At 43.2% G+C, this 24164-nt stretch overlaps 1 protein-coding gene across 1 annotated transcript in view; it reads left to right on the forward strand.

The window, feature by feature from the left end:
• PCSK4 (proprotein convertase subtilisin/kexin type 4) overlaps nucleotides 1–24164 on the forward strand; it is a 208281-nt gene that overhangs the window by 102204 nt on the left and 81913 nt on the right. Inside the window, exons 6-7 of the mRNA XM_073596734.1 lie at nucleotides 10713–10801; nucleotides 10914–11086. Coding sequence (XP_073452835.1) covers nucleotides 10713–10801; nucleotides 10914–11086 — 262 coding nt within the window. The remainder of the gene's footprint in view (nucleotides 1–10712; nucleotides 10802–10913; nucleotides 11087–24164) is intronic.

A 24164-nucleotide genomic window follows, 5' to 3' on the forward strand; every position in this document is an offset into this window, starting at 1 on the left:
TCCTGTCGAGACAGCGGCCGCTTCCGGGTGTACTAAGATGGCCGCCGCTCCGGAGCTAGGCCGAAGCTGCGGCCTTCCCTATGGCTGAGGCCAAAAAGTGAGGGTGATCCGTACGGATCACGGATCGGCAACGATCCATTGCACCCCTAGTAAATATGGAGGTTGTATATTTTAGAGGCTCCCCAATTATATATAATATTACCTGTACACTATACCCCATCCAAATTAAGTACTATGGGTCTACGGAGGGAATGGATGTGTACTAGATGTCGCCAAGATCACAGTGACCGGATACATATGCTTTGGCGATGGCCTAAGCTGCATAGATGCTGGGAAACTGTTGTAAATTTTTGTAATGGTGCATTTGAAACCAATGTTAAATTAGATCCCAAACAAATTTCTAGAGTATTATTTCAGGCTCGTAAACTTTTTGAAATATTGGAAAAATGGAGACTGTTCCGATTCCAGAGTGGTTATGTAATATGGATAAAGGAGGGTGGAGAAAAACAACTTATTTTTGTAGGGTTTTTTTTCCCCCTGTTGCTCGGAGGTAAGGCTTTGTAAGGCCTCATGTACACTGCTGCTGGTAAACGGTCATTTAGGAGCAGTTGGGAATTTTTTTTCAACTGCTCCTGAACTCTTCTCTGTTATCTTATCAGTACATGTACACAGGTTCGTTTATAGTCGTTAAAGGCTTTTTTTGGAACCCAAAAAAATACGTTTAGAAGCTGTGTTTAGAGGCATTTCAAACGCGTCTAAACCCGGTAATTCGCGTTAGCCACATTTAGTGTACAGGCGTTTTTTCATTTTTGGCCATTTTGAAAAAAATAAAAATTTTTGCTAAACGCGGCATGTAAACACCGCTAAACTGACGTTTTTAGACGCCGGTTTCTAGCTGTCAAGTTAAATTGTTCAGGAGAGGTTGAACAACGTCCCATGTACATGAAGCCTAAGACTGTGTCTGTTAGAGTAATATACAGTATATGTACTGGTGTTATGAGCAAATAATTAGTTATGAATATTATAGACAATTTTGTTGTTTGGATAAATGCATGCTCTCGAATGTTAACTCTGGAAAGGAAGAAGTTTGTATATTTTTTGTAATTTTTCAATAAATTGTGTCTGATTAAAAAACATTAAAACAAAAAACACAAGGGTTTTTTTTGCCTTCTTTTGGATCACTGCAGGCCTAGGTTTCTGAGAGAGCAAGGTTTTCAGTCTTTTTTTATGCATTTTGGTTTATCCTTCTTTTAACTTGGCAATGGGGTTTTTCTAAAGGCTGTTCACTTAGATTTGTAAATAAGATGAAGCTTCCTCCAATTTTGAGGAAAGAAAAATCTAATAAAGTAAAAAAATAATATAGCGTATACAATTGCAACACAAGTCAGTTGACATTCAATTACAATAGTGTAGCACAGGGGTTTTATTACCCAAGCTATCATGTTAATAAGTCGTTTCTTAAATAAGAGTTTGGCTCCCTCTAGCGTCCTTTTAATGCTATTGAGACTTTTGAACTAGTTCTGTAATCAGTGTTATAGTGCATCGTGGGAGAAGTAGTTTAATGAGGAAAGGACTCATGTGTTAACTTAATTCTTAGAACAACTAAACCCACAATGCCAAGCCACAAACCCACAAGGCAAAGTTACTGCACTGCATACTGGGAGCAGTAATAAAAAGGACAGCGTGGCCATTTTCCGGCCTCTTGGGACGCCATTCAATACCTACCTACAGTGAGGTCTGTGAGTGTGACCGGGAGACTGCGGGCTGTAAGGTGCGGAGCGGGATCGATCGGCCTCTGAGGAGTTCCAGAGCACAGCCAGCTGGATCCGTGTGCGGACGGACCTGAGGACCCAAGACATCTGGAGTTCCCCCTGCATTCCAGTCATCAGCCATCTGAAGGTGCGGTGTGACGGCGCCAGCTTTGGATCAGACGGGGATCGCAGGAGGGAAGTTCAGGGGGAATCCTACAGTACCTGGGCCTGTTTTGGTGAGCAGGCACTTGCCCAGACCAATAAAATACACTGTTTGCTGGTGAGACTTGTGGTTCCACAGAGGTGGTTCTGCTTATTCATAGGCGGTGCACAGCGGAACTCTGGGGTTTATTACAACCCATACTGTAGAGGTGGTACTGCATTATCATTACAGTTAACAAGGAAGAGGAGTTTGTTCATCACCATCAAAGGAATAGTTCTCATTACACTCATCATTCTACAGTCTGTTCCTTTATGTTCTCTCATGTTGGATTACAAATAACTGCAGTTCAAATCAAAGGGCTAGCTGAAGAATAAATCAAGATAAAGCACTCTTGTTACCCTCATCAAGGCATCAGGGTGTCACTATACTCTCGGAACATTGAATTGCAGTCTAGGGGGAACCATAGAGTATAGGATTCAATATTGTACTGCATTATCCTATTTATGTGAATGTAATATGTTTGGGTTTGGTGTGTGCATTGAGGCTGCAGTGGGAAAGTGCTTAATATAAGTGTTGTATGATATTGAGCATTTGTCCCACTGTACATCTGTCTGCATATACCCTCCATGTGATCATTGAATTCTCAGTTCATGTACACATTGACTGTTAACCTTCTCTTAGTAAGTGGTTAATTTACAACTTGTGTGAGACTCTATCTATTACTACAGTGTGTAGCGTACCATTACTGTGTTTCCTTTTTGATTAAAAAAAAAAAAAAAAAATTAAGTTTATTGAGAAAAAACACATCTGGACAATCGTACATACAATCAATAGGAATATATATCTGAAATTACATACACAATATCTTTCCTTTCTAGTATCTTAAACATTCACTATTGTGTAATTAAACCAGGTTGCTTTGGGCCTGAAGGCCACGTTTAACATAATGTAGCATATCATTAAATTATAAAACTAAGGTATATAACCTGGATATTATATGCATCTGTGATCTATCAGTAGGTCAATATTGTGTGACCAGAAGAAAAAAAGAGAGCAAAACAGATATATCCTCAATGGATGTATACAACCTAATGTTAACCAACTATTCAAAATACAAGTTATGTCCACCCCTACCATACTTTTCCTGCAGCACATTGCAAGACTACGGTGCAGCTCGTATGTTAGCTCACCCGTGTACCCTGTGTGTATTCTACATTTGTAGGAGTCTGTCTTTTACTAATTGAGTTGGGCCTAGTCCCGGAGTATCTAACCAAGATTGCCACATTGAATAAAACTTTTTCAGAGCGTTTTGATGTTGATAGGTAATCTTTTCGCGTATAAGCAAGTTATTTACCAATTTCACCCATTGTTCGCCCGTTGGTACCCTTGAGGTGATCCACAGCCCCGCAATTGCTTTACGAGCCAGATACAATAGACGTAATACAGCAGTGTGACCATTAGGCGAGAGTGAGGGCACCTCCAGGACACCAAGCAGGCATATCGCTGGATCCTTTAGGATCGGAAATTGGAATACCTGTGAAATTGTATTGAGAACATAGCTCCAATATCTGAAAAGTTTTGGGCATTTCCACATCATATGTAATAAATCACCATTATGGGCGCCTCATTTTGGGCATAGTGGAGTATCTCTAAGTCCCCATTTGTGCAAACGAACCGGGGTTCTGTATACTCTATGTAGTAGATAGATGGGATAATCTCTGTGATGCCGATACCGAAACAAGTGGGGCAGAAGTTAAACGTAACTCCCAGGTGTCTCCGTCCATAGGACCCAGATCTCGTTCCCATCCCTTTCTACAGGGCAATGTATTAGCATTATGTGTGGAGTTAAGCAACCTGATATATACTCTCGAAATCATACCCTTTCTCTCATCCGTTGACAATACATCATTCATTAATGGATGCACCATCACCCCCAGCGGAGACACCCTATCCTGACTATGAATAGCATGCCTCAGCTGGAGGTATCCGTAAAACTGTGTTCTAGGAAGGCAAAATTCCTCACTAAATTCTGTAAAGGATTTGAGTGTGGTTCCAGAAAACAACTGGGAAATATAATGAATGCCTGCAGCCTCCCAGGAGCGGAAATCCTCTAGTTTAAGAAGCTCTTTAAAGTATACATTCCTCCATATAGGAGTCCAAGAGCATACCCCCTTAATATGGAGAAGAGATCTAACATACTTCCAGAGAGTTTTTAGTAGAGTGATAGTGGGAAGCGAATTTGACAAATGGGTGAGTCCTGCTTCCAGATGAGCCAGTACCGGGAGACTGGACCCATCCAGAAGCAACAGGGATCTAATAGGGTCCGAAGGGTCCACCTCCCCCCAGTTACTCAATTGCTACAACTGGGAGGCTACAAAGTAGTACCTGGCGTGTGGGACTGCCATTCCTTCTTGGTCCTTAGCAAGTTGTAATGTATGCAAACTAATGCGAGCCTGTTGGGTACCCCAAATTAGGTGCCGGAACTGAGCATCTATACGTGTAAACCACTTGTGAGTTATCCATATTGGGGAGTTGTGGAATATGTAAAGAAGTTGAGGGCCCCCATACCATTTTAATTAAGTTTACTCTCCCTGTCACAGATAGGGGCAACTTTTTCCATGCAACACATTTCACTTTAAATTTTTGGAGTGGTGGGGTCATGTTCAGGTCTAAGTACTGAGTAGGATCTGGTGAAATTTGTATGCCTAAACAGCGGAACTTCTCAGTTACCACAATATCTTTTGCACACGCAGGCAGAGGCTTTGGTAGTGGCTCCAGGGGCATTAACACTGACTTGTTCCAATTGATGCTAAAACCCAATAGCTTCCCAAAGTCAACAATCAGGTTTATTACGTTTTGCAATGAGCTATCAGTATCTCCCAGGTATATTAAGGTATCGTCTGCGTATAAGGATACTTTATCATGATTGGAGCCCCGCCGAAGCCCTACAATATCCTGTGAGGTCCTGATATGTATGGCCAGAGGCTCCAAGGCTAGGGCAAACAGTAGGGGGGATAAAGGACACCCCTGCCGAGTGCCTCTGTGGAATTGAAATGGAGATGATATATCTCCATTGATACGCATTCTTGCCGACGGGGAACTATATAACAGTTGAACCCATCTCAAGAAAGAGCTACCCACCCCAAATCTGGTGAGTACCTCCCATAGATAGGGCCATTCAACGCTATTGAACGCTTTATCAGCGTCTAGAGAGAAAATAGCTCTATTACCTGGATTATCAGCAGGAATCTGTATATTAAGAAATAGTCTGCTTAAGTTTTGGGATGTAGATATTGTTGGTATGAAACCTGATTGGTCCTTTTATGGATTATTTTTTGTATACACTTAGCTAGTCTATTCGCCAGAACCCTGGCCAACAGCTTGACGTCAAACGTAAGTAATGAAATAGGTCTGTATGAGTCCGGCGAAGAGGGATCCTTACCGGGCTTTAACAGCACCACTATAAGGGCTTCATTCATAGAGGCAGGTAAAGTACCGGTCTCAAATGCCAAATTATAAACTTTTAGTAGTATGGGGATCAACTGCGTTGAGTATCGCTTGTATACTTCAGCTGGGAGACCATCAGCTCCAGGTGCCGACTGTTTTGTGTATGTGCCAAAGCCTCCAACAACTCCTCCTCAGTAAGGGGAGCATTCAGCAGTGATGCATCTGAGGATGATAGACAGGGCAAGGGGTATTTCTCTAAAAACAAACCGATATCTTCATGTGAGGGTTGGACTTTGGATGTATATACCTCTTGAAAAAATCCCTTAAATACTTCCATAAGATCTTTGGTGGAATGGTGGAATGTTCCTTGCTTGTCAATCACTGTACCTATGTGTGAGGATGCCTGCTGCGATTTAGCCAATATTGCTAGCATATGACCTGTATTTTCCCCTGCTTCAAAATTAGTCTGCTGTAAGAAAAAACGTTTATTCTCTGCTAACTGTAATGAAAGATCCTTAAGCATGGATTGGGCAGCTAACCATGATCTTTTGGTGTCATCAGTGGGGTCAGCTATATATTTTGCTTCTGACTGCTGTGCCATATATAGAACTGTATTCTCCCATTCTTTAGTAGATGTTTTAATGTGGGATATCACTCTAATGAATTGACCACGTAAAAATGCTTTTACCGTCTCCCAGACTATATCTATAGTGGTTGAACCTATATTCTGTTTAAAAAAGTTTATAAGAAGTTCTGGGATTAGGTCAGGTTCTGGAATAAGAGACAACCATAAGGGATTGAGTTTCCAAAATGTGTTGCTTTTGGTCACCCCTACTCGGATATCTACCGAAAGTGGGGAGTGGTCAGATACTTGTCTAGGGTGGTATTGCGAGGACTCAACATCAACTAGGCCCATCTCTGAAACAAGATGAGCAAATGGGGTAAGCCCATGACGTCTCTGGGCACCATCTCCTGTCCGAGCGCGTAACTTATCCCTTTCGTGATCGATATAATTATTGAAATCTCCCATGACTAGGATCGGCACACCCGGACAGCGAGACAAAAAGTCTGCCAGAATTTTCATTATACCAGCAGAGAATGGCGGGGGAATATAAAGTCCCGCCAATATACATTTTATCCCATATAATGAACACAAGAGAAAAATATAACGACCATCTGGATCAATTTTAACCTCTATAGCAGAAAACTGTACTCCCCTTTTTACTAGGAGACTCACTCCCCTCGAATACACTGAGTAAGTAGCATGATATTGATGGCAAAACTGCCGTGTAGCAATTGAGGAGTAGTGGTTGAGGGGAAGTGAGTCTCCTGCAAACAAATGACATCTGCATTCAAACGCCTGATCGTGCGAAGCACTGCCAGGCGCTTGACAGCGTTATTCAGGTCCCGAACATTCCAGGCCAAAATTCTAGTTAGCTTGGGCATTGTGGTAAAACAACCATATAAGAAAGGATGACATCAAATAATATATCCTGAAAAATAGACCATATATCAAAATAATTGAGGAAGTCCCAATAGTGTGGTATGAGGGAAAGAAAAAAGGGGAGGGGGGGTAACCCAAAAGAAAGGTAGCATTTGATATAACGTGGAGGTAACATGCTATTGAAAGGAGCCACAAGTTGACCAGGAACGTAGCAAGGTCCATTTGCTGCAAGAAGGGTGGTATTACACAAGTGTTCATGGTGGGGTGGACAACAAAACTGAAAAATAATATATAACCAGCCAACATGGCCAAACTGATTTGTCGATAGGCTGTTGGAGGTCTGGACCAGACCACATTGGGGGCAACAGTGGAAGCGCACCGTAGTGTCTTAAAGACTTCTCTGCAGCAAGAACAATAAGCCCTGTTAGTCATGGTAGTCTGTGAATCAACAGCCTTCTCCACCTTGGCAACAAATCCTGGAAAGCAATAAAGAACCTATTGGCCCAGTACTTTACCCGTCCGGAGAAACGGGGCGTCGGTTGCGATTTTCCTTGATCAATCCTCCTTCCCGATCTAGCCATTGCACTGCCGTGGGTGGTAAATCAAAGAAGTGCAGTGAGCCCAGTGCTTCCACACTGAGACGGGCCGGATACAACATGGCATATTTTAAATCAAGTGCCCTGAGGTGTTTCTTAAAGCGGATTTTACAACACTAGCTGCACAGGATTACCGCAATGTCCTAATGACAAAACGGCACTTTTTTTTTTTTTTTCGACTGTACCTTTTTTTGTTGTTGATAGTATGTTTGTGTCTTCTAGGAAGTACAGGCTGCGGATAGAGGCGTGTTTCCTTTGGCTAATTCGTCACTTCCTCTTAGCCGCACTGGCTCCTGGGAGCTTATGTCATTGTTCCCAGGATTCAGTGCAGCGGCCTGTTACGAGAGTTATCTTGAGATTTCAATTCCTCGGAGCGTCTTTGATTATCTCCGTTGCCATCACAACGGGGCGGGACTTCCTATGACCCTGCTCGTTGCGTTGGCAACCGGAGCTGTTGACGGCTCTCTGATTTCAGTCTACTGCGCATGCGAGAGATCAGGAAAAGAACGGGCGGTGCATGCTGGTCCGTCAGCAGCACCGTATCCTGGAAGAGGATGCCTGTGAGCTTCACATGCCCACAGGCAAGATGACAACCGTCTAGATCTGATTTTATAACTTTCTTTATTAGGAGAAAACGGACAGCACTGTGACTTAAAAACAGAACAAGTGAGTTCTCTATTCATAGATCCTAATCAATGTCATTTTGCCAAATAAAAAACTCGGAGATAGTGGAACCCCGCTTTAATATCCATGAATTTCGCGCGCTGTTTCTGCAACTCAGCAGAAAAGTCTGTAAAAAAAGATATTTTGGCATTATCGATTTTTAACGATTCTGGTTTGATCCCAGCATTCTGCAATATTGCATCACTGTCCTTGTAGTGAAGGAGCTTGAATAAAAAGGGTCTGGGAGGGACTCCTGGTGGCAAGGGCCTGGCCGGCACCCTGTGTGCGCGTTCCACAGAAAACACAGGGGTAAACACATTTCTACCAAATGCCTCGATCAACCATTTTTCAATAAAGTCCACTAGGTTCTTTCCTTCTATTCTTTCAGGAAGCCCGATCATTCTGACATTGTTTATCCTCATTCTATTTTCCAGTTCTTCTATATGAGATGAATGTTGTGTAAGAGGATGGTTATTGTAATTGAGGTCACTCTGCATGGGCGCCATATCCTCTTCAATGGAGCTTACTCTCTCCTCCAAGGCAGAGGTTCTCTCTCAGCTTTTGCGCATCCTGCCTTAAAAAGGAGATTTCTGCTTTAACCCCCTTTATCTCAGTTGTAAGCAAGTTTAATGAGGCATTACAGCTATTCACTGCCGAGAATATATCCCTGAGTGAGGGCTCACAGTCAGTGGGGGGGGGCTGGTGGAGACATGAGGCCTAGTGAAGCCACCCTCTGGAGTACTCACTACGTCCCAAGCAGGCCTCGATCCACTGGCATCCTCAAGCGGTACTGTATCATCTGCTTCAGATGAGCCGCCGGATGAGTCCTCTGGGAAGTCAGATGTTGTACCGGAATCTGTGGTAAGTGATCTAGCAAATAGTTTTTCTGCGGCCTCCTTATGAATCTCCTTAGCAGATCGTGGAGTCGGCGCGCCATTTTGGGCCATGCTGTCCGCGGACCGGGACATGTTTTGTCTTCTAGCTACAGACATCTGATCGGATAATCAGCCGTTCAGGGTCGGGTGATGGTCCGGGGACCTTCCGACAGCCGATGGGATGAGTACAACGCTGTATAGGGTAAGTATGCAGGATAAAGTAGCTGAGTTTCGGCGGAGAGACCTGAATTCACGTCTGGCTACATCCGCTGCCTGGCCACGCCCCCGTGTGTTTCTCTTTACCACTGGGTCTCACACTAATATTACCATACAGGTGTGACAGGGGTTGAGACTGTTCTTGGGGTTGATAGGCAGGGTACAGGATTATACATTCATCAGCAGCTCCTATGGGGGTAGTGCTACAATAGTGTAATTGAATATTTTATCAGAAATTATCTTTCTTTTTCAATCTGCATCCACTGTAATTTTCTGTAAAATGCAACACAATATGGCTACCTGGAGGCATTCTGTACACAGATGGTACACCCCCCAGAAATTTCATTTTTTGCATGTGTGATTGGCTCACTGATTTTCCCAGAAATCTAAACAAAGTTGCAATTTAGATTTTGGGCACCCCCTGCAGCAAAAAATCATTTTTAGTGATATACTTCCAAAGGAAAATCTGATCTAAAGGGATGCAGACCTTGCAACTTTCCCTATCAGAACCCTGCAGGGGAAAAATCGTTATTTCTTTAGGATAACAAAAAAGGTAGGAATCTGCAACAAAGTTTGGTAATATCCTCGCAATGTACATTGATCACCCAGAGTGGACTATTTTGTTGAGAAAAAATTGAAGTTACTCTTTTTAAATACTCATTCATGTGCAAGGAATAGTAAAGTACCGTTTTTACTTGCACGTGATTGAATTATTTCCATCTTTAACTTTACTAAGCTAACAATATTTTACATAGTGAACGTTCTTTATTAAGTAAATTAAACACTATGAAAAACCAATTCACACCATTAAAGTGGTTATAAAGGCGCAAGGTTTTTTTTTTTCTTTTACAGTCATGCATGAAGGTTAAAAACCTTCTGTATCCAGCAGCCCCCCCCCCCCCCCCCAATACTTACCTGAGCCACATCTCGATCCAGCGATGTCCACAAGAGCCTTACGCCTTACCTCTCTGGGGACTCGCACTCCTGATTGGCTTTTGGCAGTATTGGCTCCCGCTGCTGTCAAACACAGCTCATGAGCCAATCAGGAGATGAAGGAGGCGGGCCGAGCCGCATGCTCCATGTGTGAATGGACACACACAGCCGTGGCTCAGGAGCGTGCCTGCTTGGGTACCCTCAGAGAAAGCTGCTTGCCTTGGGGGCACTCAACAGGAGGGGAGGAGCCAGGAGCGCCAATAGGGGACCCGAGAAGAGGAGGATCCGGGTTGCTTTGTCCAAAACCTTTACGTAGATCAGGTAAATATAACATATTTATTTAAAAAAAAAAAAACAATTACACATTCCAGAAGGTTGCAATCTGTATACTATGCAGTACAATTCAACATATGTCCCAGATGGTGGCAATCTGTACACCGTGCTCTGCATTTTGCGATGCAATGTAAAATCTTCCTACTGTCTATTGTACCTCTTCCAGTTGGCCAAAAAGTGGATTAGGTTCATCAGTATATACTGTATGTGAAAGATGTATTTCTTTTTTAAAGTGTGTACCTGACATTTATCAACATGGTTCTTTTCTTACCGTTTTTACGTACTTCCTAGCCATGGAACACGTTGTGCTGGAGAAGTGGCTGCAGTAGCAAATAATGACGTCTGTGGTACAGGGATTGCATACAACGCAAGAATAGGAGGTAATGCATGCTAAAATGCTTCATTATACAAAGAAAGACTATAAGGTGGCTCTCAACTGATATGACCGATATACATATCGTTACTTTCATTCTAAATTGATTTATTCCCTAGGCATCCGGATGCTTGATGGATTGATCACTGATATTATTGAAGCTCGGTCTCTGAGTCTGAATCCACAGCACATTCACATCTACAGTGCAAGCTGGGGACCAGAGGATGATGGAGTGACTGTTGATGGACCGGGCATTTTGGCTATGGAAGCCTTTTATAGGGGAATAGCACTTGTGAGTTCTGTATGAAATACTCTTATTCATTGTTCAATTGCTTTCTGTCTCTTATATTAGTAGCATTAACTAACTTGGTTGCATGAGTTAATTTTATGTCACATTTTCCTCATCAGAACAGTCAATATATCAGAACAAGAAATGAATATGTTACTTTTTTCAGATTAAAATTCCGCAGTACCTCTTCTAGGACAAATTCTCTGAAATGTTTTGCCTTTTTAAAAATGTACTTATTTTTTGTGACCACGTCCTAAAAAAAAAAAAATGTTCTGTTTAAAGTAAAACTAAAGGATAGAGTATTTGGATAGACTAAAGTAGGAGGGGGAGTTGCCATCTGTGTCCCATTGGGGAGACTCCCCTTCACTTCCTGTTCCATAGCCAAAACAGGAAGTGAGAGAAAATCCACAACTAGTGTGTCCCCACTTGAAGATTTCCCCTCAATTTCTGTTCTGAGGACAACTCAATATTTGAGAATTTATTTCACTTTTGGTGATGATGGTAAACAGGACAAATAGGGTACATCTCTCTAACAACGGCACAGACTACAATAAAAACTTGACAGGTGTTTTAATCTCTTTACCCTATTCAAAACTAAGGTGTCCTTTTATGAAACTGCGGTAAAATACCGCTATTCAGTTCTCAGAATCGCTCTCCTCTGAGTGCCTGTTTATGATGGTCTGTAGCTCGCTTCTCATGTTGAGTTGAGAAGCGATCTACATACGTCTATTTCTCAAAGACAACCTCTGGATATGACACTGAGCATATGCACTCAACTTCTTTGGTCGACCATAGCGAGGCCTGCTCTGATTGAAACCTATCCTGTTAAACCGCTGTATGATTATTGGCCACTGTGCTGCAGCTCAGTTTAAGGGTCTTGGCAATCTTCTTTTAGCCTAGGCCATCTTTATGTAGAGAAACAATTCTTTTTTTTCACATCCTCAGAAAGTTCGTTGCCATGAGGTGCCATGTTGAACTTCTGGTGACCAGTTTGAGAGAGAGCGATAACACCAAATTTAACATACCTGCTCCCCATTCACACCTGAGACCTTGTAGGACCAGCGAGTCACATGACACCGGGGAGGGAAAATGGCTAATTGGGCCCAATTTGGACATTTTCACTTAGGGGTGTACTCACTTTTTCTGCCAGCAGTTAAAACATTAATGGCTGTGTGTTTAGTTATTTTAAGGGGACAGCAAATTTACACTTATACAAGCTGTACACTAACTATTTGACATCATAGCAAAGTGTCATTTCTTCAGTGTTGTCACATGAAAAGATATAATAAAATGTTTACAAAAATGTGAGGGGTGTACTCACTTTTGTGAGATACTGTAAATAGAGTGAGAAAGAGGTTGGAATCACAATTGTGTAATCACAGATATTGCATGTGACGCATTGCTGTGCATATCATCACATGCAATGTTTGTGCAATGCAAATTTAAATCATATTGCATTTGCACCAAAATGGTACAGGACCCTTTTATTTGGTCCGCACTGGAATCGGATCACATGGTTGTGAACACCCAATGCGATCCGATTCCTGCACCATTACATAGTTCGCACTGCGATCTGTGAAATTATCTGGAGGTGTCATTAACTTTTACATTGACACCCGCAGTGGTGCGCAAATGTCAATGCAGGTGCGATGTGGAAACCCGCACAGGAATCACGCTGGTTCACGCACCGCACAAGTGTGAACCCAGGCAGAGACGTGAACATCTAAAAAATATATATATATCTATAATATAGAATTCTGTCAGAGATCGCCAGTGAGGTGCCGAGATCGCACCTTCATACACTGGTCGTTTCTGTGACAGTCAGTTACAGATTCTCACTGTGCTGCGATAATCAGTGGAGAACATGTTCTCCACTGATTACCTCCGATTCATACACTGGTAGTGACCTGAGATCAGCGATGAGACTCGGGATCGCTGCTGATCTCAATTTAAAAAAAGGACACCTAAATGCAAAGTTTTTTTTGCCTTCAGTTATAATTTAAAATTACGCTGGACCTTCTTGGAGAGATGTAAAGGTTTTTAGATCTCTTGTGATAACTAGCACTGCGTAAAATTATCTGGCCATCCTGCTGACCTTATCTGCGCTCCTCACAGCTTCTTGGTCCTCCACGTCCACCACTGAAATAGGCTGTCTTGGCTACCTAGGAGACCGGGCAGATCACTTCCCCAGTCATTTGACAGTGCTCAAGCCTGGTGATTGGATGCTGCCCTTTACAAAGACTCTATCACTTTACCCTGCCTATATTGTGGTGTTTTATAGTTTCATATATGTAATTGAAAATACCAATATTGCACCTACTCATGTATAGCACAATACATTTTTTACTTTTATAATGTCTTATACAATAGTTTTAATATGCAGTTCATTGTAGTATAAATAAACACAGCTCCAGATCAGCAGAAATCCATCCAAAATATGAAACAATCTGGGTAATGCATATAAAAGAGCCAAAGAAATTTTCACATTGCTACTATGTACAATTTAAACAAAAGAATTATTGCGCATGTTTTGCTTCTATCGTGTCTCCTCCTCCTCTGCATCATGGCTGCTTCCGCCATGCAGCTCCTCCCTCCTCCTCCTAGTCGTCCAATAGAATCGCCTGTCACTTCAGCCAATAGGGTGAAGGGTCTCTGGACCCGCTTCCTGATTGGCCCGGGAGGAGGATCAGTGACAATAGCAAACATTCATTCGCTATTGTCACACAACTACGTGGGCTCAGAGTGCAGTGCTCTGCGCCCTGAGCCCACCCTTTTCATGAAGCCCATTAGAGCCTCTGGCTCTAATCATGTGCTTCAAACCCCCCCATTGGAATCCATGCGTCCGGCGCCCTGCATGTAGATTAGGGGCCGGACACGTGGATGGGGGGGTCGCGCCCGTACACCCCTAATGGATGGGCCGCCACTGGTAGAGATGCAAAATAACATCCCGAAGAGTAGTTTTTGTGTGTATATGGTATGTATGTAAGTATAATTCTATATATCACTTTTTCTCCCTTCGCCTTTCAGGACAGCACCTTGGAGAGAGCGCAGCTCCACCTCTTCACAGGAAACACTGCATAATGCCCCTTTTAAAAGCAGCTGCTTCCACCATGCCGTCGGTTTTAGTGTTTCCTCCGCCATGGAAGCACTGCTTGGGGAACCAGTGGGGCTGCGCTCTCTCCAAGGAGGGGGTTTTGGCAGTACCTTTTTCATTTCAGGACCAGCCCAGCTCCTTCCCACACGAGAGAGGGGTGCTCTGGTGTCCCTTCCTTCACCGGCTCACAGGAGTAAAGGTCCGCAAAAGGTCGTCTGCCCAGTGTGCTCGAGGGTCCGCGGGTGTGCTCATTCTGAGCATCCATGCCAGGTCTCAGCATGGCGATGCCAAGTTCCAGAGGCGGGTAATGTCAGTTTCAGGGGCAAAAACTTCGTAGCAGTGATTGCTTTCAGCTGCTGGAATGCAGGAGGAAGGGCCGGGACTTCCTTCCGCTCTGCACAGTAGAAGGAGTTATTTACAGCACACAGGCGGCTGCTGTTCAGGGCCTTGCCTTTTGGCCTTTCCTCCTCTCCCAGGGTATTCACGAAAGTGATGGCAGAAGCTTTGTAATTCCTGAGACGGAGGGGGTACCCTACTTGGACGACTTACTACTGTTCGGCGACTCAAAAATCAAGTAGAGGTCAACCTGCAAGTAACCCAAGCACATCTAAACAGTTTGGGCTGGCTTCTGAACCTTCAGAAATCAAATCTGGTACCATCTCAACAAGTAAGGTTTCTGGGGTACGAAATAGGTTCAGTAGCACAAAGAATCTTTCTCGCTTAGGAAAAGGTGGAAAAAATCAAGATCTCAGAGCTCTGAAAGCAGAGCAGAGCCTCAAAACAGGGGTTTCTGTAAGGCAAGCCATGTCTGTGCTAGGTCTATTGATGGCAGCAATCCCCTCAGTACAGCGGGCCAAGTTTCATGCTCGACACCTGCGGCGGACATTCTTCTGAACTGGTCATACCAGGAACCTCTGGAAAAGAAGCTCAGTATAGGGGTAAAAGCAAAAGATTACTTTGGTGGTGGAGAGATCAAAAAAACACTTCAAAAGTTCTCCCATGGACTTTTCCGGTAACTCAGAGGTTAACAACAGATGCAAGTGCATGGGGGTGGGGAACTCACCTCGAGAAACAGACAACTCGGGGGTATGGTCCAAACCAGAGGCAAGAAGGTCCTCAAATTAGAGGGATCTAAAGGCTATCCACCTAACCTCCTTTGTTTCCAGCAGTTTCTAAAGGATCGACATGTCCAGGTATTGCCGGAGAACATGACGGCGGTATTATACCGAACAAAGCCAGGGGGGCACAAGGAGCAAGAACCTGATGGAACTAGCTCCTCAGATCCTGACTTGGGCGGAGAACAATTTAGCCTCTTTGTCCACAGTCCATCTGATAGGCACAGAAAACACCCTAGCAGATCTCCTCAGCAGGAGAGAGAGATATAAGAAAAGCAGAGTGGTCCCTAAGCCAGGAGTTATTCGAGATGATCTCCGAAAGGTGGGGCTTTCCTCAGGTGGACCTCTTTGCAAGTCAAAGAAATGAAAAAACACTGGCCTTTTTCTCTCTTCAAAGACAGGATCAAGCCCTCGGAGTGGATGCGTTAGCCCACAAATGGGACTTTCCTTTGTCTTTATGCGTTTCCCCCGTTTCAACTAATACCAAGGGTGTTAGCAAAATTCAGAGCCACAAATCTGATACTAATCGCTCCTTATTGGCCGAAGAGACACTGGTTCTCCACCCTAGTAAATCTCTCAGCAAAACCTCCCTGGAGATTACCACTCAGGGTGGATCTTCTGTGTCAAGGGTAGATTCTCCATCCAGATCCAGCTTACCTCAATCTGACTGCCTGGTTTCTGAAAAGGAAATTTTGAGAAAAAAGGGACTATCAGAAAAGCTCATCAACACCCTTCTAGCAAGTAGGAAGAAGGTCACCAGGGCTATCTACTTCAAAGTCTGGAAGTGTTGCAATTCCTGGTGTTCCAGCAAAAGCTTTAATTTCCTTAGCACTATTTCAGTTTTAGAACTTCTCCATGAAGGAATGGAGAAAGGGTTTTTTCCAAAAAAACTGATAAAGCAGCCACCTGCGTTTTGAGAGTACTTGCCTCTAAACCTATCAGGGGAGCCCTTGATAGTCAGCTTCTTTAAGGCTATGGCAAAAATTAGGCCTAGACCTTATTTTTAGTTTTCCCAAGAGTCATGTAGCCTTAGTTCTTCAGGGACTCACTAAGTCACCGTTCAAGCCGATAGAAGAAACATCGTTAAGATTCCTAACACTAAAGACTATACTCCTGGTTGCAGTGACGTCTGCCCTTAGAAGTGAAATACAAGCATTATCAATCAAGGAGCCTTTTATGAGATGTCTGCCAGACAGGATAGTCCTGAGGACAGATCCAGCCTTCCTGCCTAAGGCATCTACACAAGAGATCATTCTCCCTACCTTTTGCCCCTCACCTTCTGGGCCAGGAGAAGAAGCCTTCCACACTCTGGACGTTAGAAGGTGTCTCCTAAAGTATCTGGAGATAACAAAGAGCATTAGGAAATCATCTTCACTCTTCGCCTTAATAGAAGGGAGTCACAAAGGGAGTAAAGCCTCAAAAAGTACCCTAGGAAGATGGCTAAAACAAGCCATTAAAGAAGCATACCTATCTTTTTAGCTCTGGAATCTCCGGAGGAAATCTTGCCTCATTCTACTCGGCCAGTTGCGGCTTCATGGGCAGAGAGAGGGCCGGAGCATCACCTGAACAGATATGGAGGATGCCACATGGTCTAGTTTCTCGACCTTCATAATGCACTACCATTTGGATCTACTGTCAGCCTCAGACCAATCCTTTGGTAGGAAGGTTTTATAGACAGTGGTGCCACCCTGAAGTAAGTTATCAGTTATCTCCAAGGAGGACTTCCCGGTAACAACTGATGGCATGGTGGAAGCGGCTGTGTGAAGAGGTGAAGCAGCGCTCTCTCCAAGGTGCTGTCCTGAAAGGCTCGTAGAAATACCGTCACCAGTAAGTCTAACTAAGGTGTTTTTATCTATCTATCTATCTATCTATCTATCTATCTATCTATCTATCTATCTATCTATCTATCTATCTATCTATCTATCTTGGTTTGCAATGCACTGTGGCTGTTTGGGAATGAAAAATGAGCTGAGTGTTTTGGAGGGGGGGGGAAGACTGCTCAAAAATGCAGCAAAACGTGTGTTAACTTTTTTCCTCGCTAGCAGTTCTGATGTTTTTAGGTTCTCTAATGTGCATGAGGCCTAAACATATTGAGTGCTGGTTCACACTAGTGCAAATTCTGAGGTGAATTGAGTTGCACAAAATCGCATTACTAGGGAAATCATATTGTTTTCAGTGGTGCCTGCTCTGTGCGACTCAGCACGGTGCTATTTTGGAAAAGGTTCCTGTGCTACTTTGGTGCAATTTACAGTGCGACTTGGTCCCTATAGAATATGCAAAGATGCAACCAAGTTGCATCAAAGTCGCACTGAAAATCACAGAAAAACTGCATTTTGGTAGTGTGAACTGAGCCTTATATACAAAAATACACTTGACAAAATGAACATTGCAGCACTATCTAATTTGTTAACATCCTTAAAGGGGTTGTAAACCCTTCGAAGTTTTTCACCTTAATGCATTCTATGCATTAAGGTGAAAAACCTTCTGTAGTGCAGCAGCCCCCCATTTACTTACCTGAATCCGATCGTTCCATCGATGAGGACGAGTACAGCAGCTCCAGCCGCTGTCTCAGCTCCTCATTGGACCGATTGATAGCAGCAGGAACCATTAGCTCCTGCTGCTGTCAATCAAATCCAGTGACACGGGAGGCGGGGCCGAGTCCTGCTGTCTGTGTCAATGGACTCAGAGGTAAGACTTGGGAGCGCACCCGCCCGGGTGCCCCCTTGAAATGCGGGTCTCCGAGGGGGTACTCAATGCAGAGAGGAGCCAGGAGCGTCGCTGGGGGGCCCCAGAAGAGGAGAATCAGGGCCACAAAACCCTTGCACAGAGGAGGTAAGTATGACATGTTTGTTTGTTTTTTTTTTTTGTTTTTATTTGTTTTTTTAAACGAACCTTTACAAACCCCTTTTAACCTTCCAATTGTATATACTTGGATAGACCTTCAACAGACCTCATTTGTCTTAAATGTTTACACCTAATAGGGTTTGTAGAGATGAAGAAACTTGATGCATTTCTCAGGTGAAACCTGCTTCCTCAGGAGTATAATTTTTTTTCTAGTGCTGTCTATGATACTATCCACTAGTAGTCTGCAACTTTTCCCAGAGGGACATCTCTTCTTGGGGACTCTGTAGCTGTATTTGAACAAAGGGAGTTCCACAAAGGTTAACCACAATCTCATGTGCAATGGTAATAGTTTCTCATACCTTATATAATCGCAGGCGAGGCTGTAGATCTGTAAATAAACATTTGTGATAAAATAAATAGCTGGTCAAAATCTGTATTATGTGTGGTGGTTAATTTCCTACCTACATGTTCATTTAAATGCTTTTAAGGCTCCTTTGCTAGGGTGTACTTGAGGGGTAAATCCGCTTTCATGGGGAAATAAATGGCAAATAAAAAAAAATATAAATATATCATAGTGATGGCAAACCATGGCACCCCAGATGTATTAGAAATACATTTCCCTTGATGCTCATGTACGCTGCAATGTAGTTGAGCATCACCTGAAAATGTAGTTCCAAAACATATGGGGTGTCTAGGTTAGCCATCACTAGCATATACAATTGCGACACAAGTCATTTTGTAATTGAATGTTATTAAAAATTACCTTTTTCCTTTTCAAGCTTCATCTGTCATTTTCTGTAAAATGCAATATGGCTACCTGAAGATGTTCTTTACACCTGTGTACTGATCACCCCCAGAAATGTTTCCTGCTTATGATTGGCTTACTGATTTTCACAGAAGTCTGTACGAAGATACAATTCGGATATCAGGCATCCCCTGCAACAAAAATTTCATTTTTGTCGAGGAAATCACTTCTAAGTCTAGGTTCACATTTATTCGGCTGTGCTTGATGCGTTTTTCAGGCATGCTTTGCAGTGCATTTTGCTTTTTTTATTCATTTTTGCATGCAGTTTTCATGCATTTTTATGTTTTCACTTCTTTTCCCTCTTTAAACACACTGTAAATACACTGTATATAGCTGGTTGCTAAGGAGGGGTCCGGGAAGTCGGCCGCCATGTCCTTAACAACCGGTGAGCCATCAACTGTCAGCGGGATTCCCCGCTGACAGCTGAATGTAAAAAAAATTAAAAATTGCTGGCAAAAAAAAATTTAAAAAAATAGCGTGGGGTCCCCCCCCAAAATCCATACCAGACCCTTTATTCGAGTATGCTGCCCGGCAGGTCAGGAAAGGGAGGGGACGAGCGAGCGTCGTCCCCCCCCCCCCCCCCTCTCGAACCCTACCAGGCTGCATGCCCTCAACATGGGGGGATGGGTGCTTTGCTTACAAACGCAATTTTTTTTGAAAAGATGCACTTTCTAAAAATTAGCCCAATTTTTTTGTATATTGACAAAGATGTTACGCTGAGTAAATTGATACCGAATATGTCATGCTTTAAAATTGCGCACTCTCATGGAATGGCGACAAACTACGGTACTCAAAAATCTCCATAGGGAACGCTTCTGCCGCGTACACGTGGTTGGAACAAATGTTCGATGGGAGCTTGTTGTCGGAAATTCCAACCGTGTGTAGGCTCCATCGAACATTTGTTATCGGAATTTCCGACAACAAAACTTTGAGAGCTGGATCTCAAATTTTCCAACAACAAAATCCATTCTCCGAAATTCCGAGCGTGTGTAGACAATTCCGACGCACAAAACTCCACGCATGCTCTGAATCAAGTACGAGATAGAAGCGCTCGGTCTGGTAAAACTAGCGTTCGTAATGGAGATAGCACATTTGTCACGCTGCAAATTTTTAATTTTTTAATGCAGCGCATTCTCTTCTTTATAATGCTAGAATAGGGAAGTAGTTTTGTTGCTGATGTTCACACAGAGTTCTCACAAACTGATTTCTATATTATTTCTCGTGATCTCATGAATAATATTTTTCATTTTTTTTCGTCAGATCTCCATAATGTTTAGAATTTATTTTTATAGTGATTTTTTTTTATTATTTTTTTTTTTTTATCAAGATCTCCTGTTGTTTTTTTTTTTGTTTGTTTGTTTTTTTTTTTTTTATAGTGATCTCCATAATATTTTTTGTCGTTTTGTGTGACAACACCATTATTATCTTGTATTTTTTAACCTCAAGGAGGTTGGTTGGTGTTGGTGTCCCTTGTTAATTTGACATTGTATTTTAGAAATGTACCTGCCTACTCACAAACTGTCCTTTTTGAATTAAAACACATAGGCAAGTATTTGTGAAAATAAAATAACAATACAATATTTTATTAGGGGGTCATAACAAAATAAAGAGGAAGGCAACGCTGGATAAACTGGTGAAATTTGCGAAGCCTTTGTACCTCAGGGCACCACTCTCTTGGCTTCCTTACACGCTTGCTTCCAGGCTGTGGCTCTGGTGTTGGAGTTGTGACAGGAGGTGGAGGAGGAGGAGGATGGTCCAACTCACACAGGTGGGTTTTGCATGTGAGTTTGCCCCTCAACCCCTTATTTAGGGCCATATATATCACTTCCTCACAAAAGAGGCGTTGGCCCACCTCCATTTCCTGCATTTTGTTGGCAGGCATAGGCCTCAAGAAGACTGGGGGGGGGGTTCTGAGGGCCGCAAAAGCCTGCCGAATTAACCAAAGTGCTGACTCCTCCACGCTCCTCCCCTTCCTGGGCCTTTTAGTTGAAGGCAGAGGGGTGGAACCTGGGATTCAGTCAGGCTACTGGGCCTGGCCACCTCCTGGCTGCCACTTACCCCGCCACCTCCTTGCTGCCACTTACCCCGCCACCTCCTGGGTTACCCCCGCCACCTCCTGGCTGCCACTTTCCACAGCCTCCTCCTGGCTGAGGCTTTCCTGTGTATGAAAAAGGGACATAGTTTTAGTTTTATTGTTAATCAATCACACACAATTTTGAGAAATCTGTTTTAACAATGCTATACCTGACTCAAGCTGGGCTCCTCCACATCTTCTTCCTGGGTGGACGGCTCAGGTTGGACGTCAGAAGCCTCAGCTGGGGTGGAAGGAAAAGTGGAAGGGTTGAGAGTGATGGCCTGATTTCAGTCTGGTCTGACAGAAACCGCAGTCTGTCATAGTACCACAGCCTGGGTACATAAATATCATCTGTTGCTGCTCCTATCCCATGGAATCCTGGACTTTCTTGCGCTCCCTATTATAAGTGCTCCTCAGGCCACCAATTTTGCACTTCAAATAGTTGATGTCTGCTGTGGGGATCTGCGGCTTCACAAATTCCAGCAGTTTATCCAGTGCTGCCTTCCTCTTTAGTTGATTTGTATAAAAGGGGTGTTTTGTCTGCCACAGACAGGGCAGATCTCTGTACAAATCAATGAATTGGGGGAGAAAATCATGATCGTTGAATCGATCCATTTTATCTGCAAGACAAACCCTAATGTCAGGCTAAACTCTCCTAATCTTGTCCCAATATAGGTCTCAATCTATACAGGAGGTCCCCGAGTTACGAACCTCCGACTTACGAACAACTCCTACTTATGAACAGGAGGCGGCGTTGGCAGGCACATTGGAAAACGACAGCGGAAAACATCGGAAAACGACGTCTCTGCCGTTATGCGCTTCCGACTTACGAACAAATCCGACTTAAAAACAAACAGGCAGTCCCTAACCTATTCGTAACTTGGGGACTGCCTGTAAGCAGTATAGGCCACTGATGCCCCAAGTTAAAATTGTACCTTCGTTAGAACGATCGGCGCTTCCGCTACTCCTTCCTCTGCTCACAGATCGTACGTACGCACGTGTGTTCCGCTTTATATACACTGCGCATGCGTTAAAGCCCGCCCCTGACCTTCTTTCTAGTATTTTCCCTGCCCCCTTCTCTTTCGGCGCAGTGGGAGAGCACATGGCGGAGACAGAACAAGTGCATGAAGACAGCAGCAACGGCGAAAGCCCGGAGCCACAAACGTCCCGATCCCGGAGGAGATTTAAGGCCTCAAATATGGCCTTTGTAGAGATGGTGGAAATCTTGAAGAGGGCCGACTATGATGAGAAGCATGGACCTTACCCAAACCCAAATGTGAGAAAGGCCAAGATCATGACTAAAGTTGTGAAGAGTCTGCACAGGAATTTTGGAGTACGACGATCCAAGAATCAATTGAGGAAACGCTGGTCAGACCTGAAATTGAGGGAGCACGATCAGTACAGAAGGATCAAGAGAGTTCTTCAAAAAAAGTAAGTATTTGTTGTGTGTTCCTATTATTAATAATAATAATAATAATAATATTACTTGCATGCTGCTCCATGTGTTTTTCTTTACTGTTGTACAGTTTAAATGGCAACTTTCAGGTTCGTGGGCACAGTAATCGTTCGTAGTAAACATCATTCGTTCGCCCACTAATGCAATGTTTTTGGCAGATGCAGGTTAATTAAATTTGGTCATGCCTATTTGTCTTAAAAAAAGTTTAGTACATTGTTGTCTAGATGGGTTTGTAACTAGAATGAAATGCAAACTTGATTCAGTGTAAGGAGAGGACACTCAGCAGCTGTTTACACATCTGGACGCAGGAGCACTAGTGTGGGGACACCAGAACCAAATTTTTAGGGTGTCCCACACAGGTGCTCCAGTGGATACTAGGGGTGTCTCTTCACCAAAAAAGGTAAATATTCCAGCTTTAAGAAAGGGCAAAAAAATCATATCTTCATCTTGGAACTCTGCCAAAACAGACAATTGCACGTCACTCCCAAGCAATGTTTCATATTACTATTTCTGCCCTCAAATATCTGTGTGCTAAGTATACCTTTTTTTTTTTTTTTATTCACATAGGGGAGAAAAGACTCGGGACACCAGGGACCCACAACCTCCTAAAGAAGGGGAAATCACAAAACCACAACCTGAGGATGTGGAGGAAAGGAGAGGTTCATGAATTGGGCGAAATAGTGACCACAACAGGTGAGTGTCTGAGACCACAGCTTCAGGTAATAGATGAATGCCTGCATATTTATAATGGTGTGGTTTTTTTTTTTATTTTAGGTGATGTGGATGTTGTGGAAGAAGAAACACATTTCACAAGTGCACAGATCCTCATGGGGGAGATAATGGTGTGCAATAGGGATTTACAGAAGATCAAGGAAGACATCAGTGATGTTGAAAAAGACTCAAAAACATCATTGATGTTTTAGGCAGAATCTAAAACGCACCAACATTTTTCAAATTGTTTATATTTTTCTAACTTTTTTTTTAAATTTTGAAAGCCAGATTTTAAAGATGCACAAAGTGTGTCAACATGTACTATCTGCCATCACGAGATATCAATGTACGCGTTCTGTGGGTGCAACCCCTTCCTTGCAACTAAAGTAGATGAGAGGAAGGGGTTGCACCCCCGAAACACGTCCATTGATCCCCCATGATGGGAGCTAGCACATGTTGACCTTAGCCATGGGATCAGGAGGGAAATCCCCATTTTGACTCTCAATTTGTGTGCATCTTCAAAATTTGGCTTTCACAGGGGTGGCATCACCCCATCTCATGAAGGCAATATCAACACAGTTTGAACATACTAATGTCTGATATTGCCTTCAATTTATCAAAGTTGAACTTTGTAAGTTCCTGAGTTGTGTATTTTTTTATGGTTTTAAACATGCCTGTTTACCATAAAAAAAGGATATTTCTACTATCAAAAAAAAAAATTAATAAAATATGGGTGGCACAGTGGTGTAATGGATAGCACTCTTGCCTAGCAGTAAGAAGGGTCGCTGGTTCAAATCCCAACCATGACACTACCTGCCTGAAGTTTGCATGTTCTCCCTGCACCTGCGTGGGTTTCCTCCAGGTACTCCGGTTTCCTCCCACACTCCAAAGACATGCTGGTAGGTTAATTGGATCCTGTCTAAATTGTCCCTAGTATGTATGAATGTGAGTTAGGGACCTTAGATTGTAAGCTCCTTGAGGG

This window comes from Aquarana catesbeiana, linkage group LG01, assembly GCF_042186555.1.
Source record: "Aquarana catesbeiana isolate 2022-GZ linkage group LG01, ASM4218655v1, whole genome shotgun sequence".
Lineage (NCBI taxonomy): Eukaryota > Metazoa > Chordata > Amphibia > Anura > Ranidae > Aquarana > Aquarana catesbeiana.